General features: G+C 53.2%; 1 protein-coding gene across 1 annotated transcript in view; it reads left to right on the forward strand.

The window, feature by feature from the left end:
- The window catches only part of LOC104994547 (tripartite motif-containing protein 26), an 18,218-nt gene extending 9,207 nt beyond the window's left edge, over positions 1–9,011 (forward strand). The window contains exons 5-9 of the mRNA XM_010848174.1: positions 1,127–1,357; positions 5,585–5,607; positions 6,082–6,197; positions 6,438–6,470; positions 6,999–9,011. Coding sequence (XP_010846476.1) covers positions 1,127–1,357; positions 5,585–5,607; positions 6,082–6,197; positions 6,438–6,470; positions 6,999–7,681 — 1,086 coding nt within the window. The 3' untranslated portion in view covers positions 7,682–9,011. The remainder of the gene's footprint in view (positions 1–1,126; positions 1,358–5,584; positions 5,608–6,081; positions 6,198–6,437; positions 6,471–6,998) is intronic.
- The last annotated feature ends 1,319 nt before the right edge of the window (positions 9,012–10,330 follow it).

A 10,330-nucleotide genomic window follows, 5' to 3' on the forward strand; every position in this document is an offset into this window, starting at 1 on the left:
ACCTGGGTTTTGGCCCACGCCCTGCCAGTCTGAGGTCTGCGGGCTTGGCCTGCTTCCTCATCTCACAAGTGAGGGGGTTGCCTGGATGTCGGCTAAGGTCCTTCTGTGATTCACCTCAGCTGCAGGGCCTGTTTGCTCAGCAGAGTCAGGGTGTGAGGAACTGAGGAAGGCCTGGCTTTGTCCTTCCTTTCAAAGAGCGGGAGACATGATTGCTGAGAGTGAGGGGAGCCAGAGGGTTTGGAAGGAGGGAACTGGCTCCAGGAGGAGAACTGAGAGGGGTGGGCTTGGCCAGGCCTGACCAGCTCTGAGGACGCTGTGTGTAGTGAGTCCATGGTTGCCTGTAGTTAGAAAACAGAGGCAGCACATCGAGTGCTTGGTTAGAGAGGTGATCAGGAAGGGAAAAAACTGATGGGAGATTCCAGTTTTCTGGGGCAGAGTCTGTTGGGGAAGTGGGCACTGGAGGGTGGAGGGGTGTTGGGGCCAGTCCATGCAGTGAGCAGGTGGGCCCCGGGAGAGGCACGGTGAGGCAGGAGACAGCCCAGCCCGAGCAGTGCCTCCAGGTGCCCCGTGTGCGAAGATGCTGACCGGGTCCCAGCCTGGACTCAGCAGGGAGATTGGGAGACAAGAAAGAACGTGGTCCCGGTCGAAGACATTCCAGAGTTTCACTGAGGAAAGAGGAGATAGTCCTGTGTGGCAAGGGTAGTGTGCACGCAGATATTTTACACGTACTGGGGAGGATTCTGAAGAGAGGGTTAGTCAGGCTTGAATAAAATTAATCAAGGGAAATGTCCTGGAAGAGGCAGCACACGCCAGTTGGAAACTGTGTTGACTCATAGTGTTGCTCAGAGGGCCCCAGAACATACTGGTTTACCTAGAACAGCTGATGGCAGGCACTCAGGCTTCCAGTCCCGTGAGGGGACTGACCTGGCTGACTTATATGTCTTTCCTGAGGAAAGGAGGTTGGCCCAGGAAGGCTCCGAGCCCCTTCCAGCCCAGACACTGTAGAACTCATGAATGGGGTTAGCGAAGGCGAAGAGCCAGCGTGTGTACTCCATGCCAAATCCTGGAGGGGTCTTCCCCTCTGGGGCGGCGGTGTCACCCCCTTCTCCCCCTTCCCACCCTGCAGAAGAAGCTCCAGGACCAGAGGCAGTGCATCGTGGCTGAGTTTGAGCAGGGCCACCAGTTCCTGAGGGAGCGGGAGCAGCACCTGCTGGGCCAGCTGGCGAAGCTGGAGCAGGAGCTCACAGAGGGCAGGGAGAAGTTCAAGACCAGGGGCGTCGGGGAGCTTGCCCGGCTGGCACAGGTCATCTCCGAGCTGGAGGGCAAGGCGCAGCAGCCAGCTGCAGAGCTCATGCAGGTGAGAGACCTCCCCGGGGCAGGGAGCCGGGAGACCAGGACAGCAGGCATGGCCCTGCCTCTCCCTCAGGGGACCTTAGAAAGTCTCTTCTTCCCCGGGCCTCCGTTTTCTCATCTAAGGCACGGAGACGATGATCCTTATCCCCACCACTCACTGTGGCGATTACATGAGCGTAAAATGAGACAGTTGGCACGGTGTCACTTCAAAAAGTAAACTTTCTACGAGCAAGAGTTTACAGTCTTGAGAAGTTCTGTAGAAATGGAGGAGAAGCTTATTAGTATTTTCATTACTGTCCTTCATTCTCATTACTGCTGTCACGAGCCTGTCTTCCAAAGTCACTGGCAGATGCTGGTCAGGGGGAGGCTTTTTATGGTTCTGGAGATGAAGAAGTCTGTGGGGTTGGGGGTGGCTGAGGGATGGCTGAACGGCGGCTTCTCTTAAGAACCCAGAGGATCTGGAGGAGATGGGCAGCTGGGGAAGGGAGTCAGAAGGCAGAGGTTTTCTCTGGGCCTGTGACATCAGCCTCGGGGAATCGGGTGGAGAGCAGGCAGGGTGCCTCTGAGGCACCTCCTGGAGGAGGCAGCTTTGATGCTGAAAAAGGGAGGGTCATGGGTTGGAGTCATGGATGGTTGCTAAGTTGAAATGACACCACAACCCCTTCTACCGGGAGCCTCCCAAAGGAGTCACACTGCCTTGAACAGGGCTTTGAACTGCCTTTGGGTGGAGCATGTGTGATCCCTCTGCCCCCGACCCCACAGGCCGGGAGAAGGCCTGTATAATGAGCTCCTCTACTTGCATGGTGCGGGGTGGCTGGCCTGTCTGTCGGCAGCGGGACCACCCAGGACATCTAGGGAAACGCTGGCCCTGGCCTGTGGCAGGGCAAGCCGGTGGCGGGACGTCAGGGGAGATGGTGAGGCCCCCAGGTACGTGTGCCGTACAGGTGGCCCCTGCCTGCCTCTCTGTCATTGTGGATTCTGACTCAAGCATTGGGAACTCTTCCGCTCCAGCCCTCAGTGATGAAGTCTCAGAGGACCAGAGGGTGGAAGAGTTCGTCCCAGGCTGTGGGGCAGATCAGGAAGTGAGTCAGAGCTCCAGCCCGGGTGTCGTGACTCCCAGGCCTCCGGCCTCTTGCTCTTCTTTTCTCTCACTTTGTCCAGAATGTCTCTCTGGCTCCTTCCTTTCCTCCTCTGTCATTCTGTTCCCTCAGGTTTGTCTCTCTGACTAGATCACTTGCTGTCTCCCCTCTCCCTCTCTCCCTCCCCTTCAGGGGTGCACATCCTTCCTCTCCCCACAGCCGCCAGCCACTGCCACCGTGTGGGTATGCACTTGTTGTGCAACAGAGAGGGGCACAGCTAGGGTGCTGGGGCGCGGGGATCTGGTTGCGTCTGCCCAGAGGGGAGCTTCTCCCCAGTCCTCCTGGAAGAGCTTTGTGGACCGACAGAGGCCCAGCCTTCAGAGCCTCTGAGACCACTCAGATAGAAGGCACCCCTGGGGCCGGGTGGGAGGGGAGAGGGAGAGAAAGTGGGTGTCTGCTGGAGGTCAGCACGGGAGTGTGGTGCTGGTGAGTTTTGTCAGTGTGTGTTTGGGTCTGCCTTTGCTGAAGGGAATGGGACAGCTAACTCCTGCCCTGGCGTTAGTATTTCCCCAGAGATGACTGTCAGTGGACAGTAAGGATGAGGCCCTACTAAGATGGGGGTCCTGATCCAAAATCTGGTAAAGAAATAGAGGTGAGGGACAAGCAGCAGGACAGGAGATAAATACAGAGGCCTTTTGACAGAGGTGATAGAACAGGAAAGATCTCTGGAGCGGCACTGTCAGGAGGAGGTTTAAGGGAGCTAGGGGAAGTGGGGGCACCTCGAGGGTACCAGGAACCAGCTCCCTGGTTCAGCCCAGGGTGGGCCTTGCAGGGTCGAGTGGCAATTGGTGACTCTGCCTTCCACTGTTGGGGGCCATCCACACCCATGAAGAACCTTCAGATTCTTACTACCCAGCATTGCTGTGACTCCTGCCCCAGGCTTGCTGCTCTGACTGCCTCTTTCACCACAGCCCCAGGAGCTGGAGGTGGTGGGGGAGGCCTCCAGGAGCCATGGGCAGGTGGCTTCCCTGTGGAGGCCCCGTGTGTGAGGCTGCAGGTCATCTCAGGACTTTCAGGTCTCCCCTTGTGCAGCCTTTGGGAGATGGGCTCCTGCACTGGAGCTCTGGGCCCCGTCCTCTCTGGGTGGCTCACAGCCTGCCCTTAGATGAGCCTCAGTCTCTCTCTGTGAGACTGCAGTAGTAACTCCTGTGTCCCACCATGCACCCTCTTCGCTCCCTAATCCTGCCTACCTCCTGCCCATTTATTTGCCTTTTTATGCCACGTATCCCTTGCAGCTCAGCTGGTAAAGAATCCTCCTGTAATGCAGGAGGCCTGGGTTTGATCCCTGGGTTGGAAAGATCCCCTGGAGAAGGGAAAGACTGCCCACTCCAGTATTCTGGTCTGGAGAATTCCACAGGCTGTATAGTTTATGAGGTCGCAAAGAGTCGGACACGACTGAGCGACTACACGACTGAGCGACTTTTACTTTCCTGGCAGAGCTGTTGTCTCAGATTTATCACCACTCTGGAACTGGCTTGGACTTGTTTTGAGGGGCCGAGTAGACGGGCAACAAGTCTCTGGGCAGTTGCTTCATGGTGGCACACCCATGTAGCTCTCACCTGTTTGATGGCCTCTTGGGAGCAAGACCCCAAGTTCTTCCTGAGAATTTGCTGAAACAGTCCGTGATTTCATTTGTTTCCCAAATTTCACTCTCTCAGAGGTCACTCTGCCCCCACCCTTACCCAGTACCCCTCCAGGCTACTCTCTTCCTATAGCACTCATCACTTAATGGCATCATCTAATGGATTTGTTAGGTTGATTCTTTGCTCTCTGCTTCCCCCTGTTAAGAGATTTGTGTCTCTTTTTTCTTGCTCTATCCCCACTTCTGGAGTGGCACCTGACACACAGGAAGCACTTAATATTTGTGGAATACGTGAAAGGAAAGCAAAAATTAAACAAAAAATAAAAAAATAAAGTGTTATGGAGGCTTTAGCTCACAAAAAGGAAATGACCAGCATCTCACAAGAACCGCCTCCCCATTCTACCATGTCCCGCCACTCAGGTAGCACCATTCTCCATCCTGCACAGACTGTGGCCTGTCCGTAGTTGTCCTTTACCAGTATGCCCAGTCTGTCCCACACCTGGTGTGTGCTGCCTCCCTGGCCACACTGTATTGCCCTAGTCAGGGCATCATTACTCTTGCCGGTCCACAAAACAGTCTCCAATCTGCCCCCCATGTTGGCATTGCTTCTTTTAATCCATTCTGTACAGGATGGCCAAGAGCTTGATCACTTAGGATTTTGGCTAGCTACTATACCAAACAAATTATTTCTCTCCCAGTGACAGTTCAGACATGAGGGGTCTAGAGCTGTCAGGGCAGCTGTCCATGTGGTCAGCCAGGGAGCTGGTCACTTTCATCTGGTGGCTTCACTAACCTTAAGGGATGTTGTCCTCAGCTGTGTAGCCAAAGTTGGGCTCACCCTTGTTTCCAAACCTGAACCAAGCAAAAAGGGGAAGAAGAATGGAATTTTTTTTTTAAGGGCACAACCCCAAAATTATAGCCATTGCTTCCTTTTACATCCCATTGGCTAGAACTTAGTCACATGACCACACCTGGTTACAAAGGGATCTGGGAAATGTAGTCTTTGGTAATGCTCTGCCCAGCTGTTACTTCACAGATTCTGTTACTACAAGGAAGAAGGGGAGAATGGATTCTAGAGGGTTCTTAGCAGTCTCAGTCACTTTGAAGCAGATCACATACAATAACTCCCCTATTTGAAACTCTTTGGTGGCTTTCTTCTGAATGTGGCACAGAATTTGAACTCCTTACTGTGCCTGCCCAGCCCTGCATGATTCAGCCCCTGCCACCTTTGCCAAGCCCTTGCGCACCCTGCTTTCCTGCCACTCTTCACATCTGAGCACAAGTGTCATCCTCTCAGAGAAATTGGCTCAGTCATCCCCTGGCCCCCCTCCATTCACTCTCATTGTGATTATTTTGTTTGTTTTCTGTTTTATCCTTTGCTGCCGCTAGAATGTCAGCTTCATAAGGAAAAAACTATTTGTTCATTGATGCAGCCTGGTCTCTAATAGTGTTGATACATATGAACGAAGTGTTCAATTCACACTGATGCTTGTACTTTCTTCCCTTCCAGGACACCAGAGACTTCTTAAACAGGTAACAGAGTTTCGTTTCCACAGTGTGCCTCATTCCCTTGTGCCCGTGTCCCTTCCCTTGTTCCTTGGCCATGATCCGAATTAGTAGCATGTGATACGGGGTTAGACGTACCCACATCCCAGGGTTCATCACAATGACCTTGTCTCCTGGAAGCAAGTGCACATCCTTGAGAACTGGTGGAGACTTGGTCTGTACTAGGGCAAGTTCTCTGTGTAATCTCCACTCCTGGGCCCACTATCCGCGTCTGCGACCGGACAGGATGGTTCAGGGACACACCTTGGTAGACAAAAGGGCTCTGGATGTTGAGTCTGCTGGTGGTCGTCAGTCCTGGCTCAGCCTTGGACTGAGTACCTTTGAGGGCCTGTTTCTCTGTTACCTGGGATAATCATACCTATCCCTCCTCCTTCATAAATTGTCACAAAGATTGAGAGAAGTGTAAGAGGAGCTAAGTAACAGGTTTGTCTGTCATCTCAGGTATCCACGGAAGAAGTTCTGGATTGGGAAACCCATTGCTCGAGTAGTTAAAAAAAAGACAGGAGAGTTCTCAGATAAACTTCAGTCTCTGCAACGGGGCCTGCGAGAATTCCAGGGTAAGGGTTGGGGAGGGTCTTGGGGTGGGATCAGGATTGGGTGCTGCTTTGAGAAGAGGGTATCTAGTTCCTTATTGTGTGTCTCTGACCTCATTCCTCTGAGGTCTCCTTGGGTTTTCTTTCTCCATCTTCTTCACAGATGGACCCTTGGCACAAAATTAGTACTGACAATTACTGTGAGAAATAGGCTCCTAAGTTTGCTGAGCTCAAGGGTCATTGCTGTCCATTTTTCCTCTCCAGGGAAGCTGCTGAGAGACTTAGAATATAAGACCGGTGAGTATCCAAAGGGTTGTTCTCAGACAAAGAGTGCTCTCCCCACAGGGTTGTGCTGCCCCCGCCTGCCCGCCCTCACATCCAGCAGGGCGGTCTCCCAGCCGCACATCTGCAGCCCCGCCTTGTATTTTCTGACCCGTCTGCTGCTCTTCAGGTGGGAGGAGAGGCCTCCGCTTGATAGTCTGGCCCCTCCTGCCCCAAGGTTGGTTATTTTGTCCTCAGAAGTCCTGCCACCAGTCCTTTGACTGAGTCCCTGTGACTGACTTCTTCGCATGTGCCTGATCATGTGGCTCCTGTATTCGGAGCAAACTGCCGTGGCTTCGTAAGACCAGAGACCTCTCTGTCCCAGGCCCCATCGTGTGCTCCCTTTGGCCCTGCCTTCACCGCAGACCCACGAGGGGCCTGCTCACACTGCCACAGGTGTGGCACATACCCCTTGGATCATGCAGCGTGGCAGCCCTGCCGTGGAGACTGGGGTCCCCTCCCGGCCTGCTGGTGACACCGTTGCTTCTTCCTCTGTCCCCACAGTGAGCGTCACCCTTGACCCACAGTCGGCCAGTGGGTACCTGCAGCTGTCGGAGGACTGGAAGTGCGTGACCTACAGCGGCCTGTACCAGGGCGCGTACCTGTACCCCCAGCAGTTTGACTGTGAGCCGGGGGTGCTGGGCAGTAAGGGCTTCACCTGGGGCAAGGTCTACTGGGAGGTGGAAGTGGAGAGGGAGGGCTGGTCCGAGGATGAAGACGAGGGGGACGAGGCGGAAGAAGGGGAGGAGGAGGAGGAGGAAGAGGAGGCCGGCTACCGGGACGGATATGACGACTGGGAGACGGACGAGGATGAGGAGTCGCTGGGGGATGAAGAGGAAGAAGCGGAGGAGGAGGAGGAGGAAGTTCTGGAAAGCTGCTTGGTGGGGGTGGCCAGAGACTCGGTGAAGAGGAAGGGAGACCTCTCCCTGCGGCCGGAGGATGGTGTGTGGGCGCTGCGCCTCTCCTCTGCGGGCATCTGGGCCAACACCAGCCCTGAGGCTGAGCTCTTCCCAGCACTGCGGCCCCGGAGAGTGGGCATCGCCCTGGATTACGAAGGGGGCACCGTGACTTTCACCAACGCGGAGTCACAAGAACTCATCTACACCTTCACTGCCACCTTCACCCGGCGCCTGCTCCCCTTCCTGTGGCTCAAGTGGCCGGGAACACGCCTCCTGCTGAGACCCTGAGCCCCAGCTCCAGGCCCACACCCACCGACGCTTCTCTTCTCTGGAATCCGGGGCTCTGTGACAGGAGAGGCGGGTCTGGCCAGAGCACCTGGAGTAGGCGAGGGAAGGGGCCCCATGTCCGTTGCCGTTCCCTCCCTGTGGCTGTGGCCCCTTCGGGACCTCTTCAGCGCTCTTCTATCCATCCTGCCCTGGGGCTCTTCTCCCTGCCCCTGGGGTTCCTGTGCTGACTTCCGACTCTGAAGTCCACGAGGGCTCCACCCTCCTCCTCCCCACTGCCTTTGACCCAGCTCTGCCCTCCGTCGCCCCAAATGGCATCCCGTACCAGCTGTTCTTGGGAAAGACCAGTTGACTATTACCCCCAAGGCCATTTTACTGCCCTCCAATCCTATGGCTTCCCCTTTGCCCAAATCCCCTTCTGCTGCCTGCCTCCGTAGCACTTTGAGCACACCTCCCGCCACCCCAACTCAGAGTTAAATGTACATGAAAATGTCCCAGGTCAGTTAAGCCGCCCTGGAGTGCAAGTAGAAAGCATCTCCTTTTAAGGTACAGGGCAGAGTCCATGCTTCTCTGAGACCAGGGCTGAGGTTTCCATCACTAGGAGGCGGGGCTCCCTGAAGCCATCTGTGGTTTCAGGGGAATTAATCTAGATACATATGTCTTTAGGGTAACAGTTGTGGTCAGTGGTCAGTAAATTATCTGAGTTGGTCCTTGTGAGGAGAGTCTCTAAAAGAATCCAGAATATCCTGCTCTTGATCGGTTCATATAGAAGCCCTTGTGGGTGCTACAGCGGAATATTAAGTTTCTGTCACTAGCTTTCCTCAATATCCAGATTTTCCTAGGAGTGAGGCTGTGAGAAGGGCAGCAAGGGTCCCCAGCAACGCCCCAGGTCTGCCTGTCGAGAGGGATCACAGCGTATCCTCGTTGCCCATGGGCCCAGCCCCCAGTCCCAGCCTCTGTCCAGGCTCCGCTCATGCCCACAGTTTAGCACAAGCTTGTGCTGAATTACCAGATTACCTCGCAGCCTTTATTCTTATCCATTCCAGGCATTCTGCCAATCTCCCGCTGACTAATTTTAACCCCTCCCCTGCTCTAGGAGACTGTTCCCAGCTGCTGTGGATCTCGGGGTCTCTTAGCTGCCTCATTGTCTGAAGTTGCGCTCTTTGTATATTTCACATGCTGCCTGAGTCACGTGTACATTCTGATTTCTGCCTCTAGTTTTGTAAGCTCATCGAGGACGGATACCATGTCTTCTACTTCTCTTGTATTCTCCATGACACCTAGTTCAGTGCTGCGCACAGAGTAGGTGCTCAATAAAAACTTGCTGAATGAACAGCCTGGATTCATATATATTTAATTGTGACTCAGATATCACCAGACCTTCACAGTCTGTGGCCACACAAAGGTTCCATTGATAGGAACCTTGGCAGTAGGCCAAGGTTTTTCTACAGTGCCTCTTCTGGGTCCTTTAAAACTGCAGCTTTGCTCACTGCCCTCAGCCTGCACACACATGCTGTCGTTGCTGGAAGTCCCCAAAGAAGAGCTTCACCTGGGGCACAGACCAGCCAATGCCAAGGTTCCAGCTTGTTCTTCCTCTCCTGCAGTGGTGACCCAGTGCTGAAATCTAGCTTCTGTAGAGCAGGGGCTCCCATGAGAAGGTTGACATCTGTACAGCACCCCCACAATCCTTCCCTGAAAAATAAGAGTGCCCCAACGGAGATATAACCTACAGAGCCAATTCTCCCTCCTTACATTCAGTTGTTTGACCATTTCTTGTCTGCTCTTTTTTGATTTTTTTAAATTGTCATCTAAAGGTAGGAAAGGGAGGATTACAGAAAGTGCCTCTAAGATTATACTAAATGGCAAAGACCATATTTCCTCCTTGAACTCACGTGTGGGCTCATTAATGTTTTTCCTTTTTAAAATATTTTATTTTTTCTTTCTAAATACATATATGCAAAATGTGTTGATTCCTAGAAATGTTATGCATTAATTATAGTAAGGTCTTAATTCACATTTGAATCTTGAGAGAATGTTAGTTTCAGGCGTGCAGTAAAGTGATTCAGTTCAGTTCAGTTTAGTTGCTCAGTCGTGTCCGACTCTTTGCGACCCCATGGACCACAGCACACCATGCCTCCCTGTCCATCACCAACTCCCAGAGTTTACCCAAACTCATGTCTATTGAGTCAGTGATGCCATCCAACCACCTCATCCTCTGTTGTCCCCTTCTCCTGCCTTCAATCTTTCCCAGCATCAGGGTCTTTTCAGGGTCAGTCAGCTCTTCGCATCAGGTGGCCAAAGTATTGGTTTCAGCTTCAGTCCTTCCAATCAACACCCAGGACTGATCTCCTTTAGGATTGACTGGTTGGATCTCCTTGCAGTCCAAGGGTCTCTCACGTCTTCTCCAACACCACAGTTCAAAAGCTTCAATTCTTTGGTGCTCAGCTTTCTTTATAGTCTAACTCTCACATCCATACATGACTACTGGAAAAACCATAGCCTTGACTAGACTGACCTTTGTTGGCAAATACCTCTGCTTTTTAATGTGCTGTCTAGGTTGGTCATAACTTTCCTTCCAAGGAATAAGTGTCTTAATTTCATGACTGCAGTCATTATCTGCAGTGATTTTGGAACCCCCCAAAATAAAGTTAG

The sequence above is a fragment of the Bison bison genome, unplaced genomic scaffold (assembly GCF_000754665.1).
Source record: "Bison bison bison isolate TAMUID 2011002044 unplaced genomic scaffold, Bison_UMD1.0 scf7180017864260, whole genome shotgun sequence".
In the NCBI taxonomy this organism is placed as follows: Eukaryota; Metazoa; Chordata; class Mammalia; order Artiodactyla; family Bovidae; genus Bison; species Bison bison.